We start from the raw sequence: 20,553 nt of genomic DNA on the forward strand, positions 1-20,553 counted from the left end.
CCAAATAAAGTATAAAGTTAAAATTGCCATTAATAATTCACTAAGTAGAACTGATGTGAAACATAAAATATTCTCCAAAAGGAGAAAAATTTGTAAAATTTATAAATTCATAAGAAATAAACAGAGTTTATAAAAATAAAGTGCGTTAGAAATGTAAAAAATTTATTAAAAATCTTTAAAAAGTCAGCTATAAATACTCTTTAATGTAATTAGGCTTACAAGAGAAATACAAACTAGAAGTTACCTTTGGATGATTCAGGGAAAATTAAAAAAACAAAACAAAACAAAACAAAAAACAAGATTGGATCAATAATTTTTCACTGAGATCAAAACTACTTTATTGTACTAGCAACAAGGCAAGAAATTAAAAAGAGAAGTTCATGGTAAAAGAAAGTTAAGAGATTTAGTAGTATTCATTAACTGACATCCCTTAGCTTTATCCCACAATTTCTTTTATTTACAGTCCCCACAGAAGCATCTCCTATAGGTTAAAACAAAAGCAACTTCAGATTTCCATTTCTCTCACTGGCTCAGCAGGCCATGTTTGTTAATGGAATCTCAAACCATTTTTTTGAGGAACACATGCAGCAATTCATTCAGCAAATATTTACTGAGGACTAAATGCCAGGTCTAGTTCTAGAATCTGGATATAAAAACAGTGACTATGTCAAGATGGAGACATGGTTGAATGAACAGACCAATAGATGGCCAGATGGATAAATAGGAAAGAGGAGGAAGAGGAACAGAAAAATGTCAGAGGAACAAATCTTAATTATATCACATAAATTGAAATACTGAAATAGGTAACTAAATTTTCATTAAAGTCTACATCTATTTTCCCAAAACACAAGTACAGTGTACTTTCTGAAACTGATTATTAGCCACAGACTGTTGGTTCCAACAGCCATCTCGAGCCACCAGGGGAGAAAAGTCACACTAGCCAACAGAGCACATCTGCCTCACTTTTAGGAATAATGCATCTATGGGAGGAAGAATAGAGAGGCTCATTAGAGTAAATATATTATTTATTTTGAGTAAAGTTATCACTAAACATACCTTTCAGATAAAAAGGAGCTCTTGTGAGGATTTAGATTTTGACAAGACTCTAGGCTGCCATCAGATGATGAAGAAAGCTGCTCTGATTGCAAGTTGTCTGTATCACCCAAACTGGCCTCAGTTACAGATGAGGTCTTTATGTATTTTCTTCCTAACTCCGTTCCCAGGACATTCGTCAATATAACTCTGGGTATCCTGTCACACAAAATAACAAACACTGTACTGTACTGAGGTTTGCAGTGAAAAATGTATTCTAGGAAGTTGAATTTTCAAACATTTTCATCTATACCACTCTAGAAATCAACCCATAAACACTCAAAATTCTGTATGAACACATTCTTTTTTTTATTTTTAGAAGTACTAGTGTCTTATAAATTGGCGATTAGCCTGCCACAGTAACGGCTTTAACTAAACTAATGGATGCTATTGGGGTGCTTAAAACTTTAATCACTTTTTCTCAAAAAATGCTTTTTCCCCAATAGTTACTAAAAACACAGAGTACTTTAAACCAATTCAAGAAATCTTTATTCTTCTCATTCAACAGAAAGGTTCTTGATAAATAATTACATACTTGTAATTGGCAAATGAGAAATGCTAAATCCAACAGGAAAGACATCATTCAGATTGCATCTGTGGTAATGATAGATTCCATAAGTAAAACAGCACATATACTGATTATAATATATATGCTTTATATAACAGCGCCAAGGAAGGAGCCAACAAATCAAATGTCTAGATAATTAAAGTGTATTTTTAAAGCTCCACACTTTTTAAAATTGGTGTTCACATCAAAATGTACTACATAAAAGCCTGCTATCTCCTTAAACGGAAGAGGATAATATAATCTTGTCTTGGTTAGCCAACTGTTTTTACAAACACCTTATATACCTTGCCACACTATAATGACGCCCTTAGGCAATTATTTGGCCCTGACAACCCAAACCAAATTACTGCATTGGTTTTTAGTTCTTGTTACTGAATTTTTTAAGTTTTCCTATCTCCTCTTCATCAGATGTCCCCCTGACTTTATCAATATGTCACCTGCAACACTTTATTGACCCTTTGTGAGAAACAACAAAAAACACTTAGAAAGGGCCTGAGTGCTTCTATTTAAGTGAAACATGTGAGCTTCCCTGTACTTTGTTATATTTGCTGTAGTACCTAGAGGTACTCATTTTCACTACACAGGCATTATGTTCTTTTCACTATGTTCTAGACAGCATGGAATTTCAGATCTTGAAAACTTTAAAATAATTTAGTCTTACCTTTATTTTAAATATGAAGAATTCAAATCTCAGAAAAATTAAATGGCTGAAGGTATAACTCTTCCTAGTAGAAGAACCTGGGCCTATTATCTTTTGGTTTCCTTATTTCATTCCATTACAGGTATCCTTAATACTAAGTTGGCAGAGGATCCAGATAACTGAGCTTTTCTATAGATACCGCAGGAAATTCTTAAAAATATGCATTTTCCAGCAGAACCTCCACAAAAAAATATTGCAATAATTAAGTAGTATGTATGACATAGGGGCACCTAGGTGGCTCAGTCGGTTGAGCATTTATTTGACTTTGGCTCAAGTCATGATCTCGTGGTTCACGAGTTCAAGCCCCACATCAGGCTCTCTATTGACAGCTCAGAGCCTGGAGCCTGCTTCGGAATCTGAGTCTCCCTTTCTCTGCCCCTCCCCCGCTCATGCTCTGTCTCTCTCTCTCTCTTCCCCCCAAAAATAAATAAACATTAAAAAAAAAAAGTAGTATGTATGATGTAAAAGCAAAGGCAGGTAGTAAATACGATCCCCTAAACTCAGAGTTTGAGTAAAGAAAAAGTGGGAAAGAAGTTAGCTATCTAGCATAACCACCAATTATCAGGAGAAGGCAGATCTATTTTTCTACATTCTCATATGATTTAAATCTCCAAGGATCCTAGTTGCCATTGTGAGCTTTGTGTATCTGATGCCTGACAGAACCTCCTTAATATCTTGGATCTGAAGCAGGAATGTAAGTAATATAGGACCACTAAGGAGTCTCAAGATTTCTTTTATCTGACCTCACACTAGAAATTGCTATGAAATAAAAAACTTCAGTCACTAAAAAACTTCAACTATAATTCAATAAAAAAAAAACTCATCTTGTGTTTCTCAATATTTTAGGGAAAATATAGGAATGCTAGCAGAGGCTAGAACTATTTCAGGTTAGAACTATTATTTTCCAGATCAATACCTTAATGTAAATAAGTTTGATTTACTTTTAAGAGATGAGAGAATCTGGTATACTAACTTGATAAATCATTTTAAGAATTGATAATATACTATTTTTATGGTCCCCTATAATTACTGAATTCTAAAATGTGGCTCATAATAAAATAATCCAAAAACTGTAGTATTTAAGCAAAGAGAAAATTTGTGGCACATAAGGAGACACATCAAAGAAATGTCAACTATCATGTAGTATCTCTGTTTAAACGCCTGACTATATTATGTTTAAGTATGTTTTAGAATGTTGAGTCCCTTAAAAAAGCGGTCCCTCCAAATAGGAGCGATGCAGTCCATAAAAGATTACTTTTGTACAAAGTGCTGAAGAGAATAATCAACAACAACAAAAAATACAAATATCAGCAAGCAAAGGGAAAATTTTTAAAGATTAGAATTCTCTTCTGAGTAATAAATGATCATCATCCTATTCTTGTATGGTTTATTTAAAGAAAGAAAAAAGCAAAGGAGATATGAAAAAAGAACCCTGGAGGATAAATGAGACCTTTTAAGTTAGACAAATATGTTAACAAATAGCCGAAACAAACATCTGAGAGTCTTTCCTAGAAGAGAAAAAGTTAAATGGTTAAACAAATAGCTGCCAAGTTTTTCCTAGAAGATAAAAATATCAAAATTGACCCCAAAACTGGTTGAAAAGATGATATACCAAGCTGCAGTAGAACCCGCAACTCTAAAGCACAAGAGCCCTAGAGAGCCCTTGAAGTCCTCAGAAGGTTCCAGCCACTACCCTCAGCATCTCTACCGTGGTAGATCTTTCCGTGAGACAGTACTCTATTATAACGTGAACAAAATACCACAAGAAAAAAAATTAAAGAATAAGTAGAATATTTAAAGGTCAATAATTTAGATCTCACAGATAATAAGTGATAAAGTCCAATTCCTACTTTACTTACGAATAAATTAAATTTCAGAGGAGTGAAAAGCACTGGTACAGGGGTTAAGAACAAGACTCTAGAGTCAGAAAAAAAATAGGGGTCAGGTTTTGACTTTGGCACCTAATAATATAATTTAGGCAAGCTATTTACTATAATTTATTCCCCTTAGCATTGATCTTTTCATCTCTAAAATTAGGAGAAAACCTACCTTACAAAGTTGTTAAGACTAAATGAAATAAATTAGATGTAAAGCAGTTGGTATAAGTCCTGGCACGTAGTAGGTACACAGTGAGAAGAAAATCACTTTAATTTTCCTATTACTGAAGTCTTCCTCAAAGTTATAAAGTATCCTTTCAAATGATGCATAATTGTCCTGGGCTCCTGGGTAGCTTAGTCGGTTAAGCATCTAACTTCGGTTCAGGTCATGATCTCATGGTTCTTGAGTTCAAGCCCCATATCGGGTTCTCTGCTGTCAGGTCAGAGGCCACTTCAGATCCTCTGTCCCCCTCTTTCTCTGTGCCCTTCCCCTGCTGGTTCTCCCCCACCCCCCAAAATAAATAAATAAACTTAAAAAAGAAAAGAGCAAATGGTGCTTAATTGTCCTAATTCATCATACTCTGTAATCCTGATGAAAACATCTTATTAGAAAAGTACATAACTAAACACTTAGCAATGCCCTTAGTACACTCAGCTCTTCACAACACATAGCCACAGCCCAAACATCTTTCAACAACCATTTGCAACTCATGTAATTTGGTTACCTTGAAGAAAAAGAGCTCTCTGTAAGAGCCTTCCAGAGTACAAATCCAGGTAGTGGTGATTAAGTTCATAATACCTAAGCTACCTTTTGGTGTACAATTAAATAAGTTAGCACTGTCATGGAAATTCCATGGCTAGCCGGAATTTCAAAATATTCTAAATTTTCACAAGAAATATATAAAGGTATACATTTCATCCTTCATACTAACTCAATATGGAAGAAAGTGCTAAAAAAAAAAAACTGTCATTTTACAGTCTATCCAATTTTTCCTTAGTATGTAAACAATAACAGTAAGTAAAATAAAATGCCATTTATGGGGCACCTGCATGGCTCAGTTGGTTAAGCGTCTGACTCTTGGTTCAGGTCAGGTCATGATTTCATGGTCCCTGAGATCGAGCCCTGAATGGGGCTCAGTGCTGTCAGCAAAGGATTCTTTCTCTCCCTTTCTTTCTGCCCCTCACCCACTCTCATGCTCTCTCTCTCACTCTCTCTCACACAAAATAAACTTTTAAGAAAATGTACTTTCTAAATCAGTTTCTTAAGCTATATAGTGAAAATAATTTTAATTGCTGAGTAACTGTTATTCACAGATTTTCTAAGTTTGCTCCTTTCTTTTACTAAGCTAATTTTAAATGAATAAATTATCACTCAACTAAAATTACACTGGCTGAAAGGTGACAGAAATAATACTATAGTGTCCCAAAAGTCTTACCATCACAACATCTAAATTGTGTATTTTTTTTAAAACTTCAAATATATGTAAATTTAAGAGACAAATGAATAAATGTAATTAGGGATATTCCAAGAACTAGGACCTAACTTTTCTTAATGGAATATGGGTAGTACACTGTCTCCATATTTCTCTAATAATCTCTGGTGCCAACTGATGAAAAGAAGAGAAAGATGGTTTATCTTCTCAAAAGCCTTGTGTTATGTGTCCCACAAGGCTCTTTCCTGCCTAATGATCAAGGTTTATCAATGCCTCAAAGTTATCTCTCAGGAAAATAGATGTGAGTCACATATGGAAATAAAAACCTACACTAAAATATTGTTTACTTATTTAAAAGAAATTTGTGCATTCCACATACTGCTAGTTTCATATTTCTAAAACTCTTCACCCTTTTCCTCACTATTTAAGAAGACAGATTTGGATTATGTTTTGTTTTTCTTCTCAATATTGTTCAGAAATTAAAATTCTAAATTGTCCTGATATAAAACCCAACAAAATACAAATAAGGGGCACCTGGGTGGCTCAGTCGGTTGAGCATTCAACTTCAGCTCAGGTCATGATCTCAAGGTTCATGAGTTTGAGCCCCACATCAGGCTCTGTGCTGACAACTCAGAGCCTGGAGCCTGCCTCAGATTCTGTGTCTCCCTCTCTCTGCCCCCTCCCCTGCTCTCTTTCTTTCTCCCTCTCTCTCTCAAAAATAAATAAACATTTAAAAAAATCTAAAATGCAAATAAAATTTCTAAAAAATGTCATTTTGGGGACTGAATGAGTAATTTTGGTTGACTCAATAGTCGATCTTTTTTTTTTTTTTTTTTTTTTTAAATAGTGTACAGTGGGGACAGGGGCAGTGGGAGACAGACAGAATCTTAAGTAGGCTTCACACTCAACTCAGAGCCTGACACAGGGCTCGATCCCAAGACCCTGGGATCATGACCTAAACCAAAATCAACAGTCAGACACTCAACTGACTGAACAACCCAGGGGCCCCTCAACAGTTACACTTTAAGATAAAATTGAAAACCAAAAATAAATTTTTCTCCCTTTCATCTTTCTGAAATAATAAAGTCCTAGCTAAGTAAAATGAAAGTAAAACAAAAAACAAAAGTTAAGCTAAGCCTGAAGAAAGAACAAGCCAGATATTCCAGATCATTCCAGATAGCAAGTAAGTCTCTGAAAGAAAACACTGTCCAAACCGATACCCTAAACTGTTCAGTTCTCCAGTATTCTTATTCTCCAGTATTCTTATTCTCCAGTATTCTTATTTGAAGCTTGTAATATCCCTTTTCCTGGTTGTCACCAAAATTACAGAGCAAATAAATGGTTCTAATGGATGAAAATACATTTTAATCAAAGAGACTGGAGATGTAACTCTGCTGAGAAGCAACCTTCTTTGAATTCAGCAAAAACTGAGCATTTAGTAAGCACCCAGCAATGTGCTAGGTATTAGTATCAGAGTAAAAAATAATAAAATGTAGTCCCTGTAAGCTTCCCTTGTGAAGCTTACTGTCAGGGAGGCAGAAAAACTAAAACTCATAATATAATGTGGTAAGTGTTATGATATATAAACAGGCTGCTTAACAAAGCAAAAAATGAGATTAAATGCAAATGAGGAGGGTGGAATCAAGGAAGCTGTCCCAAAAAGATGGCATATGAGTTCAATGTTAAAGACTAAAAAATATCAGTAAATGGGAAAGGAGAACAGTTTCCAAGATAAGAGAGCAAACAGAATGCGCTCGGAGGTATACAACAGCACTATACATTTACTGAGCTACCACCAGTTTCTTACAGACTAAAGCTCAGTTATGAATGTGTAGACAGGCACAAAGCTAGAGACAGGCAAAGGTGAGACCATTAAGGACCCTGTATGCTAAAGTGAGGGGTTTGAACTTTATCCTGAACGTTATGTGGAGCCACAGAAAGATGTTAAACTAGAGAGCTAAAAGTAACATCTGCCTTTCAGAACGATTAACTCAACAACAATATAGGGAAATTATTAAGAAGAAAAGGCCATACATGGGAAGCCCAATACTAATAGTAATAAAGGCACAAAGTTATCAGGGCTTGAACCGAGGCAGTGGCAATAAAAGTGGAGAAGAGATCATTTCAAAACTGATTTAGGAGGCAAAAATAACTACACATGAAAAAAGACTGAATATAAAGGGTGAGAAAGAAAGAGTCGTCATATATTCAGACAGGGAGGGGATACAGAAATAGGAATAAGTCTGAGAAGAAAGATAATGCATTCACTTTGGAACAGTTCAATTTAGGACCCCTGGAGATGAGAGAAAAAGTCTCCATTAGCTGGTAATGACAGAAAGGAAAAAAACCAGACACATACTATAAAAACCAAATTAGAATCTTATTGAGACTTTTAACTTCATACTAAATTTTAATTTCATGAACACATAAGGAAATTCTTCTACTTAACTTTGTTTTTGCCTTTTTTAAAAGAGGTATCCTCCTTCAAAATTAACATGTAATACTATATCCAGATGTCTTGACAGAGTTCTACTTTTATTTTTTAAATAATTGTGCTGAAAGTTATCAGTTTTGGAGAGCCTAGGTGGCCCAGTCAGTTGAGCATTCAACTTCAGCCCAGCTCATGATCTCGTGGTTCACGAGTTCAAGTCTCATTTTGGGCTCTGTGCTGACAGCTCAGAGCCTGGAGCCTGCTTAGGATTCTATGTCTCCGTCTCTCTCTGCCCCTCCCTAGCTCACGCTCTCTATCTCTATCTCTCTCTCTCCCAAAAATAAATAAAGCATTTTTTAAAAATTTATCAGTTTTTTTCTGGACTTGGCTTAAAGCACTTATATATTACAGACCATATAACCAAAGCACTACCTAGCTAATGACAAATTTTTCTAATTAAAAGCTAAGTATTTCCATCAAAACATTAAGGGTTAAAACTGTAAGTAGAAACACATTAAAAATATTATGTCACAGATAACAAATTCCCAGAGCTAATTCCCAGTATTTAGCCCCAAATTCCATACACAATTCCTTTAAAAAATATATAACAAAACTGGTCTTATTTATAAAATTAAACTGCATATTTACTATTAAAAATCTAGGGGTATTATTTTAATATCACCTCACTTATTTAAAAATGCATGTAAAATACAAGAAAACTCAAAGTCAAAAGTGGTAAGGACTATATTAAACACTATTTAATAGATATGTTAAAGATGCAGAAAATAAAAAATGAACTATTAATTCTGTCAACTCTATCAAGGCATAAATAGATAAATATATATACCTTTATTTTCTCCATCTTTAACATATCTTTCGTAAGTTATTTAATCTAGGCCCTTACCTACCTATATATATAAGTATCTTCATTTTATATCATAAATGAATCTATAAAAATATGTGTATGTGAATCAAATTATAAGTTAAATATAATGATAATTGGTTTTAAAAATAATTCTATGTCAACTTAATGAAATGCAAAAATACCATTAACTTTGTAAATTGAGACTGTCAGCTTTATGATTTGCTTTAGAGTGGGGCACACCTGTATATGCAGATTTTCTTAAAAATCATTTCCAACAATCTTAACATTTTTAAGATTATTGGAGTTTTACTACTTCAAATGTGGTAAGTTGAACAAAATCAATACTGAACAACATACCTTTTAGATAAATTAAGGCTTTGGTGAAGAGGTTCTAATTTTTGACATGTCTCTAGGCTGTCAACAGATGTCGAAGGCAATGAGTCTGATTGCACCTTGTTGGCATCACACAAATTAGCATCGTTTCTAGGTAGGATCTTTCTGAATTTTCGTCCTAAATCCGTCCATAGGACATTCGTCAACACAACTTTGAGTTGCCTGTTACACACATAAATAATTAACACATAAAGTACTAAACAGTGTATAATACATGATTAATCACAAACTATACCAAAAGAAAACCTCCAGGAATTCTTAATTTCAGTTCTTGAAGCAATTAACTAGAGCAGTAAATAAGTTAAAATATTTGCTTAACCATTCTCAAATATATATTAAAAATAAAGCCTATTTCACTTATATTGGAATTTTCTTCAGAATTCTGTCTAGTATACTATAACTATGGCCACACACACGTATAGCTGTTGAGATTCCTGGTAACCCATCTGCACCTATTTACACTTTTAGTAAAACAATTGTACACATCTGCATATCTCATCACAAAGGCAACCACTTTCTGCAATGTAAATGTATTTTGTTTTAGCATTTGTTAATTTGGAAAGCATTATTAAAACTACAGGTGAAACGTGTATCATCTACAGCCTTACTAAAGCTACATAGTCTTAAGTCTTCATAGTCTTAAGATATAGACTTAATTTTACCTCGTTTCTACAAATAGGTCGATTTAAAACATTTATTTTTACTGTACCTATACCCTTTTAATAAGTAAAGCTGATAAATGCAAGCAGCTCCAGCTTTTTGTCTCATTACATTTTGGTCGTTACTCATTCAATAAATCTTTTGCTGGTAATACTTGAAGAGCTATGTTCAGTTCTGGAACCAGAGAATAGTTCTTGCAGTAGTCTGGATAGGCTACCAAGTGGACTTGAGACAGTATCAAATGAGAAATGTCTTAAAGAATTGGAAATGTTTGATCAGAAGAGTGTCCTATTTTATCTATAAAGCTGTCCTGTAACCAGTTTTAGGGATTTTTTTTTTTATGCTTATTTTATTTTTGAGAGACAGAAGGGGGGAGAGAGAGGGAGAGAGAGAGAGAGAGAGAGAGAGAGAGAGAGAGAGAGAGAGACAGAGCACAAGCGGGGAAGGGGAGAGACAAAGAGAGAGACACAGAATCCGAAGCAAGCTCCAGGCTCTGAGCTGTCAGCACAGAGCCTGACAGGGGGGTTTAAATCCACAAATGTGAGCTCATGACCTGAGCCGAAGCCCGAAGCCTAACTGACCGAGCCACCCAGGCACCCCAAGGGATTGTTTTAACAAAAGTAAGACGGTGCCTGGGTAGCTCAGTTGATAAGCATTCAACTCAGTTTAGCCTCAGGTCATTATCTCACAGTCTGTGAGTCTAAGCCCTATGTCCTGCTCCACACTGACAGTGCAGAGCCTACTTGGGATTCGCTCTCTCCCTCTGCACTCCCAGCTTGCATGTGCATGCATGTGCTCTCTTTCTCTCAAAATAAATTTATAAACTTTTAAATAAATAAACAAGTCTAAGACTTAAGAAACAGGGGCATCTGGCTGGCTCAGTAGGTGGAACATGCAACTCTTGATCGAGTGGTTATGAGTTTGAGCCCCACATTGGGTATAGAGATTACTTAAAAATAAAATATTTTTTAAAAAAAGAATATTAGGAAACACAAAGCAAAGTGTTCAAATATTTTAAAGATAAAACTGATCTTGGGTGCCTGGCTGGCTTAGTTGGTAAAGCATGCGACTCCTGATTTGGGGGGGGGGGGTCGTTTTAAGTTTAAGCCCCACACTGAGCCAGAGCTTACTTTAAAAAAAAATTAAAGGGGCACCTGGGTGGCTCAGTCGGTTAAGGGGCCAACTTCAGCTCAGGTCATGATCTCACAGTTAATGAGTTCAAACCCATACTAGGCTCTCTGCTGTCAGCATAGAGCCCACTTCAGATCCTCTGTTCCTCTCTCTCTCTCTCTCTCTCTCTCTCTCTCTCTCTCTCTCTCTCTGCCTCTCCCACACATATGCACTCTCTCTCCCCTCTCTCTCAAAAATAAACATATAAAAAAATAAAGTTAAAAATACATTAAATTAAAAAAATTAAAGAGGGGCACCTGGGTGGCTCAGTCAGTTAAGTGTCCAACTTCAGCTCAGGTCATGATCTTAACGGTTCATGAGTTCGAGCCCATATCTGGCTCACTGCTGTCAGCCCAGAGCCTGATTCAGAGCTTCTGTCCCCCTCTCTTTCTGCCCCTCCCCCACTCACACTCTCTCTCTCAAAAATAAACATTTTTTTAAGAAATTAAGATAAAATCAATTTCAAAGATATCACTTGTATGCAGCAGCCACTTAAGGCTATCCTTTCAGACCATCTGGAAAAAGGCGGTACAAGTCTTCAGGGGAACCTCCATAAAATACACAGAAACTTCAAATAAATAATACAGAGATAAGTGACAGTTCTATGGCTAAATAACAGTAATTCATTCTTCACTCAACAAGTACTTATCAAATACCTCCTAGCAAAACAACTGTACTAGCAGAATCTGGAGATACATCAATGAACATGATGGTTATAGTGCCTGCCTTCATGGGGCTCACATTCCAGAGAATTACCCAATTCATTATTTAATTATAATTGTAATAAGTGATACGATGCTTATCGTATGCTTAAAGTACAGATGCTGCACTTCTTCTGAACTAGATCGGGGAAGGTTTTATTGAGAATATGACTTTTGAGGTGAAACCAGACACTATCCAAAGAAACAGGTGGAAAATAAAGAGTGGTCCAAAAGTGGGGACAAAATGCAAATGCTCTGGTGTGAGTAAAGCTTGTTGAAGAAAATCAAAGGACTTAGCGGGCTCAAGTGCTTAGCCTGAAGAGGACATGTGTACAAGATCAGTATGGGTAGTTAGGCAGGACCAATGAACTATATTAATGATTTGAGATTTTATGTCAAAAACAATTGAAACCCACTAGTTTTTACAAGAGAATGATAAGCTCACAGCTGCACTATTGATCTCTTATGAAGAATGAAATGGAAGCACTAAGGGTAAGGGTAATAAAAATGAATTTAGAGATGGAACAGCGACTTTATCGGGGGCAGTTTAGTGGAATGGTGGGAGCAGAAACCAGAATACAATGGGATGAGTAAATGGAAAAATCTGTGTTAAGTTTAAGTGCCTAAGGGAGAGGTGAACAGAATAGGAGAGGTTGAAGATACAGAAGACAGTATAATTCACACAGTAAATTTTTTAAGAAATGGTATAATAAGAGCTAATATCTATTGCACATGTACTATATACCAGGCACTATGCTAATGATTTTACAATGATTTACCTTATTTAAACCTCACAAACTACTCTATGAGGTACAATGGTAATTCTTCTGTAATTAAGACCAAGGTAGAATGATTTAAACCCAAACTGAAATGAGTGAGTAGTGAAAGTGGGATCCAAAACCATTCACTCTCAACTCTATTGCCAGCACTCTTAACTGCTCCATTGTGCTAGTTTATGATGGAAGAAGAGGCACCCCTTTCCTTCTTCTGGGAAGTAGAAGAAATCAAGATCCCCTTTTCAAAATGATACAAAAGATAAAGGAACAAAGGCTTGAGAAGAGAAAGATCTTAAATCATCATTGTGGAGAGGGGGAACACAAGCTGACTAGAGGAACACAGTAGGATTATCTTGCAGTACAGAAATCCAGTGAGATTAATAGTCATGAATTTATAATGCCACAAATAGACGCTGTTTTGTGATTTTTTTTTCCAGCAATGCTCAGCCTTAGCGTCAGCCCAATGGAACAAGATAATTAAGTTCACAGGCGATTATTAACTACAGAAGAGAAAGGCACCTTCATAATAGAGCAATCTTAACCAAATGATCAGATGTAGAACCACCAACACAGGGACAAGTAGACACTATGTATCCTCTGATATGATGCAGTAAGCAAATGACATCAGCTATTAAGTATTCTTGACAAAAACGTAATGTGAACCTAATCCATGAGAACAAACCGAGACAAATTATAAAAATCTAGAACACATGACATTATACAAGACAACTGGCCTAAACTCTCCAAAAAAGTAATGACATGATTTTTAATAAAAGGCACAGACAGGGTTATTGTAAGATTAAGAGCCTACTGAGACTTAATAACCAAAATACATGATGCATAAACTTCAATTTGATCCTAAATTTAAAATTTTTTTAATGTTTATTTATTTTCAAGAGAGAGAGACAGAGTGCGAGTGAGGGAGGGACAGAGAGAGAGGGAGACACAGAATCCTAAGCAGGCTCCAGGCTTCAAGCTATTAGCACACAGCCCAACACAGGGCTCAAACTCACGAACCCTGAGTTCATGACCTGAGCCAAAGTCCGACATTTAACCAACTGAGCCACCCAGGTGCTCCACTAAATTGTAAAAAGTAATAAAATAAAAAACATTTTGGAGACATTTAGGAATTCTGATTGATTCTAGACTTCTTATTCGTTGATAAAATGAGACTACTGTTAATTTTCTTCATAAAATATTACAGCATGGGATAAAAGAATCTCCCTTGTTCTTCGAAAATGCAGGTTGAAGTATTTAGAGGTGAAACTCCATGATGTCTGCAATTTACTTTCAAATGGTTCTGGGAAAAATGTGTATTATATTCCTATCTACATGTGCATATCTGATACACACTTACATACACGTATACAGAGACTGAAAGAAGGCATAACAACTGGTGAATCTAGAAGAAGAATATATATGAATGTTTGTTATGCTCTTGACAATATAATCCCATGTTTGGAATCCTAAACCAAGAAATGTATGAAATACAGGGAGAAGTTTTATGCACAAAGATATTCATGATGGTATCATTTATAAAAGCAGCAAACTAAAAGTAGCCTGTTTCTACCCAGAAACTACAGAATAGTTAAGTAAGCCAGGATAAATCCACTTAATGAAATGTTACTTATTAGTCTCTTAAAATCTTCTACTTTAAATTTTAAGGGTGGTTTACTACCTCTGTGTTTTCTTTTTTCCACTTGTCTTTATTTCTGTTTTCTATACAAAGCAAGTACTATTCATATGAAAAGAAAGATCAACTAATTAATTTTTTTAAAGAATGGTCAACAGAGCCTGGGTGGCTCAGATGGTTAAGCATCTGACTTCGGCTCAGGTCATGATCTCATGGTTGATGAGTTCCAGTGCTACACAGGGTGAGCTCCAGCCCCACTTTGGATGAGCTCAAGCCCCTCTTCCGGTGAGCTGGATCCTCACTTTGGGTGAGCACGAGGCCTGCTTTGGGTCAGGTGGAGTCCTGCTTAGGGTGAGCACAAGCCCCACTTTGTGTAAAAAATAATAAAAAATAAAAAAATAAAACACAAGCCCTGCTTTGGGTGACTCTCTCTGCCTGCCCCTCTCTCTCTCTCTCTCTCTCTCTCTCTCTCTCTCTCTCTCTGTTGTGTGTGTGTGACCCTGCTGGGATTCTCCCTCTCTCTGCCCTTTGCTCACTTGTACCCTCTCTCTAAAAAAAAATAAAAATAAAGGGGTGCCTGGGTGGCGCAGTCGGTTAAGCGTCCGACTTCAGCCAGGTCAAGATCTCGCGGTCCGTGAGTTCGAGCCCCGCGTCAGGCTCTGGGCTGATGGCTCGGAGCCTGGAGCCTGTTTCCGATTCTGTGTCTCCCTCTCTCTCTGCCCCTCCCCCGTTCATGCTCTGTCTCTCTCTGTCCCAAAAATAAATAAACGTTGAAAAAAATAAAAATAAAAAAGAATAGTAAATAATTCAGGTTTACCTAGCCAAAAGCTACCAGTTGACTCATAAATATGTTTTTTACATTTAGGAAATTAGACTATTTCATGTAAAAGATTTTACAAATGTACAGTCTAAAATTCCAAATAATAAAAATACTTAGAAAATCTTAAGGATATATAAGGTATACTTTTGGTGTAATAGGAAAAAAACTGAAAATTAGTAATTTGATAAATTATTTGAAAAATTATTATCCCAATGGTAATTGTAATAATTTTAAATATGAAAATATCCAATGCTGGAAAAAGCCATTTTTCTGTTCACCCAGACCAATTAAAAATTTGTGTTGGAAAATAGCAAACCATTGCCGATTTTACTGATTGTTCTAAAACTGTGACTCTAACTGAAAAAGACAATTTGGATTCTTTGGGAAAAATTTCACATTTATATATTTGGCTTTACTGTAATTTGGCTGACTAGTCACATGCTAAAGCACAAGTCAGCAATCTTTTTTCCCCATAATATTAAAGTAAAAAATATTTATGGGGCGCCTGGGTGGTTCAGTCAGTTGAGCATCTGACTTCGGTTCAGGTCATGATCTCAAGGTTCATGAGTTCAAGCCCCGCGTCGGGCTCTGTGCTGATGGCTCAGAGCCTGCAGCCTGCTTCAGATTCTGTGTCTCCCTCTCTCTCTCTCTGCCCCTCCGTCTCTCTCTGTCTCTCAAAAATAAATAAATGTAAAAAAAAATTTTTTTTAGGTGAAAAATGTTTAATTTCTACATTCAAATGCTGTAAGATTTCTATAGATACTAGAATAGAAACTTAAGGGTAAGGAACAACATTCAAACCACACAAGACCTAAACTTTGTATTTTGGAAACCACACTTAGGTAGAAATACTATACAAAAGGAAGGAAGGGAGGAAGGGAGGGAGGGAGGGAGGGAGGAAGGAAAAAAGAAGTCAGGAGACAGGTTCTTCTTTTTTCTTTTTTCTTTTAAGAGAGAGAGAGCATGTGCGAGTGAGCTCAGGAAAGGTGGCAGAGGGAGAGAGAGAATCTTAAGCAGGCTCCACACTCAGCACAGAGTCTGATGCAGGGTTGGATCCCATGTCCCTGGAACCATAACCTAAGCTGAAATCAAGAGTTGGACGCTTAACCAATTGAGGTACCCAGGTGCCCCTCCTTTCCTCTCTTTTAAAAGGAACCTGTCAGGGATGCCTGGCTCAGTCGGTTGAGTGTCTGACTCTTGATTCTGGCTCAGGTCATAATGCCCCGGTGGGTTGGAGCTTGGCAGGGGGCTCCACCCTGACAGTGCGGAACCTGCTTGGGATTCTCTCTATCCTTCTCTCTCTCTGCCCCTGCTCCCCCTTCAAAATAAATAAATAAACTTTAAATAAATAAAAAAATTAAAAAATAAAGGAGAGGAAAGGAATTGTAACTGCACAGGCACAAGAGAACTTCTGGGGTAGTTTTCTCTTTTGTCCCTGAATGGTGGTTAAACTTAAGTATATTTGACTTATAAAAGATTTTTAAATTATAATAAATAACTTATTAAGTTGTTTACCTTTTATTCACCTTTTTGGCAGGTGTATTACATTTCACAGTAAAAATAAAGAATAGAGAACAGCTAAACAGAGAACTTCATCTAACCCACATTGTATACCATTCTTGCTAAAGTACTTGCCTAGTCTTTTTAGAACTATCCAATTATCTGTTTACAAAATAACCCTAAGATGTCAACCATTATACTACTAATTATTTACAATTGATCTATGAAAAACATGGGTTTGAACTGTGCAGTTCCACTTATATGAGGATTATTTTTTGGATAAATACAGTACAGTACTGTAAATGTGTTTTTCCTTTCCTTATGATTTTCTTAATGACATTGTCTGTTCTCAAGCATATTGTACTGTAAGAATACAGTATACAATACATATAGCATACAAAATATGTGTTAACTATTTATGTTATTATTAAATAATCAGCTATTAGTAGTTCAGTTTTTGGAAAGTCAGAAGTTTAATGCAGATGCACCTGGGTGGCTCAGTCAGTTGAGCATCTGACTTTAGCTCTGGTCATGATCTCACAGTTCATTAGTTCAAGCCTCACATTGGGCTTTGCACTGACAGCTCAGAGCCTGGAGCCTGCTTCAGATTCTGTGTCTCCCTCTCTCTATGTCCCTCCCCTGCTCACATTCCATCTCTCAAAAATAAATAAACATTAAAACATATATATTAAAAAAAAAAAGAAAGTTAACCGCAGATTTTCAGCTGAGCCGAGGGTTGACACCACTAAACCCCAAGTTGTTCAAGGATCAAATGTAATTTCATTTACAAGGGAAATCATCACTGATCTTTGTCTCAAGTCTAAAAAATACCACTCCTAGAAATAAAAAACTATACTCTATCTCTTCTAGTGTACTATTTTATTATACATTTAAAAATCTCTAATTGTAGGAAAACTCATAACCACAGCAGGAAAAAAATCAATTTTTTTTTTTGCCTATGAACAAAACACATATATTAGGTTTTCTAAAAAAGTTCAAATTTAGTTATCATTTTCAACAAAAGCAGTTTATTTAATGAATATATAAATATAAGTTAACTATATAGCTTGGCTAAATAAACTGAGAAATCAGAAAAAATAACCATTGCTCAAAACTTGGGAGTCCTGGAGCACCTGGGTGACTCAGTCAGTTGAGCATGCAACTTCAGCTCAGGTCAAGATCTCACAGTTTTTGAGCCCCCCATTGGGCTCACCACTGTCAGTGCAGAGTTTGCTTTGGATCTTCTGTCCTCTCTCTCTGTCTCAAACATTAATAAACATTAAAAAAAAAAAAAAAACTTGGGAGTCCTGTTTTCTGGTTCTTCCAACTAACCAGAATAAAAGCAGTGCTTTAATTTCTTTTTTCATAATTTAATTGAGAGCATTTCTTGTCCTTCAAAAATAATAGGTGTAGGAAATCAGAATATGTCACCCTAAAATATGTCACTGTGGCGCAAGGATTGTTTTGAACTAAAGACAACCGAGAAACCTCTGTCCGCCTACCACTTGTCTAAATGCAGGCTTAGACTGTTCATTGCTAGAAATTCTTATGAGCTCAGAGATTGAATCTATATAACAAGCCTACACCTTATTTTCATTAGATTTCTCCATATATTTACTTTTCCACAGTTTGCCATCCTTGGAATTCTCAAGCCTTCTCTAAAAATTTATTTAATCTTTGTTAGAGACTGCATAAGCCCAAGTTGTAGCTACCCCTTTGGGGTACGCATCATAGAATTTCTCCCTCATATATGCACATTAGATGTGTTAGTAAGCTCTTTTTCTCTAACAAATCTGTATCTTGTCAGTCTAATATGCAAGGCCTCAGTCAGAGAACCAAGGAGGGTAGAGGAAAACGGTTTTGTCACTACATAGACAAAATATTTCCATTCTTCGTAAGAAAAATACATATGAATGGCTAACATACAAATGAAAAGATCCTGGGTATTATTTTTCTTGTCTTTCTGGTATAAAAAAAAAAAAAGTCTCTGTCTTTAAAAGGGAGAGAGATGGATACACCAAAAATGAAGCAACAGAAAGAGAAATCAAGGAAATAATCCCATTTACAATTGCACCAAAAAACATAAGATACCTAAGAATAAATCTAACCAAAGAGGTGAAAAATCTATACACTGAAAACTATAGAAAGCTTATAAAGAAATTGAAGAAGACACAAAAAAATGGAAAAATATCCCATGCTCCTGGATAGGAAGAACAAATACTGTTAAAATGTTAACACTACCCAAAGCAATCTACATATTCAATGCAATACCTATTAAAATAACATCAGCATTCTTCACAGACCTGGGACAAACAATCCAAAAATTTATATGGAATCAGAAAAGACCCTGACTAGCCAAAGCAATCCTGAAAAAGAAAACCAAAGCAGGAGACATCACAATTCAGGACTTCAAGATGTATTACAAAGCTATAATCACCAAGACAGTACAGTACTGGCATAAAAACAGACACTCAGATCAATGGAACAGAATAGAACCCAGAAATGGACCCACAAACGTATGGCCAACTAATCTTTGACAAAGCAGGAAAGAATAGTCAATGGAATAAAGACAGTCTCTTCAGCATGTGGTGCTGGGAAAACAGGACAGTGACATGCTGGATGAACCTGGACCACTTTCATACACCATATGAACCTGGACCACTTTCTTACACCATACACAAAAAGAAACTCAAAATGGATGAAAGACCTAAACGTAAGACAGGAAGCCATCAAAATCCTCAAGGAGAAAGCAGGCAGAAACCTCTTTGACCTCAGCTGCACCAACTTCTTTCTAGACATGTCTCCAGAGGCAAGGGAAACAAATTAACTTTTGGGACCTCATCCAAATAAAACTTCTACACAGCAAAGGAAACAATCAGCAAAACTAAAAGGCAACCAACGGAGTGGGAAAAGATATTTGCAAATGACATATTGGACAAAGGGCTAGTATCCAAAATCTATAAAGAATTCACCAAACTACACACCCGAAAAACAAATAATCCACTGTGGAAAACAGTTTGACAGTTCCTGACGAAACTGAAAATGCACTTGCAATGACTCAGCAATCTAGCTCCTAGGTAATTACCCAAAAGAAATGAAAACATGTCCACATAAGCATTTGTAAATGAATATTCACCGCAGCTTTATTCATAGTAGCAAAAAACTGGAAACAACCCAAATGTCCACCACTAGCTGAATGGATTCACCCCATTCAAAACACGTCACCCCAAAATACACCACTCTGGCATATTATTTTGAGCTGAAGCCATCTGAGAAAGAGCAGATGCCAGAAAGACTCTCTGACCTCCCCCTTTCTACCTGAAGAAAAGTCATAAAATTTCCCTTGAGAAAGGTGCCCTTTCTATACCAGGAAGACATTCTTATCACTGCAGACTGGGAGTAGACACCAAAACGGATCTGTACAAACAAACCTACTAAAATAACCCTTATCTTCCATTAGTTTCCCCCATGTATTTCTAGTCACTTTCCCACAATTTACTGTGCCTGGAAACATAAACCTTTTTCTTTTGTCTTGTCACTTCACAAATTGATTATTCCTTGTAAAAAAAATATATAGGCTTTCAGGCCTAGCCATGTCTTCAGGTCTCCATTTTTCCTATAAAAGCTCCCATGTGCACTTTTAAAAAATTAAATAATATTTGTATGCTTTTTTTTTCCTGTTGCTCTGTCTTGCCAGTTTAATTCACAGGCCCAGCAAAAGAATCTTAGAGGGTAATATGGACAATCTCCAAAACATTATGCTCAGTGGAAAAATAAAAAAAAACAGACATAAAAGAATACACATACTTTGTTTTCATATATGTCCAACTCTAGAAAGACAAACCTAATCTATAGTGACAGCAGATCAGTGACTAGGATTGGAGGAAGGGGGTTGTGGGTTAAGTGGGAAAGGGTACATGAAAAGTCTTTGGGG

General features: G+C 36.1%; 1 protein-coding gene across 7 annotated transcripts in view; it reads right to left on the bottom strand.

Annotated features, from left to right (window-relative positions):
* SENP7 (SUMO specific peptidase 7) overlaps positions 1–20,553 on the bottom strand; it is a 155,601-nt gene that overhangs the window by 72,262 nt on the left and 62,786 nt on the right. For 4 of the 7 annotated variants that reach the window (XM_023260098.2, XM_023260096.2, XM_023260097.2 and 1 more), the window contains 2 exons: positions 9,324–9,521; positions 1,057–1,251 (listed from right to left, as the gene is read on the bottom strand). The exons of 1 other annotated variant lie outside the window; for it this stretch is intronic. In XM_023260098.2, the coding sequence (XP_023115866.2) occupies positions 1,057–1,251; positions 9,324–9,521 (393 nt within the window). The remainder of the gene's footprint in view (positions 1–1,056; positions 1,252–9,323; positions 9,522–20,553) is intronic. 2 more of the 7 variants (XM_023260100.2, XM_023260099.2) reach the window with 2 other exon arrangements.

This window comes from Felis catus, chromosome C2 (assembly GCF_018350175.1).
Source record: "Felis catus isolate Fca126 chromosome C2, F.catus_Fca126_mat1.0, whole genome shotgun sequence".
Lineage (NCBI taxonomy): Eukaryota > Metazoa > Chordata > Mammalia > Carnivora > Felidae > Felis > Felis catus.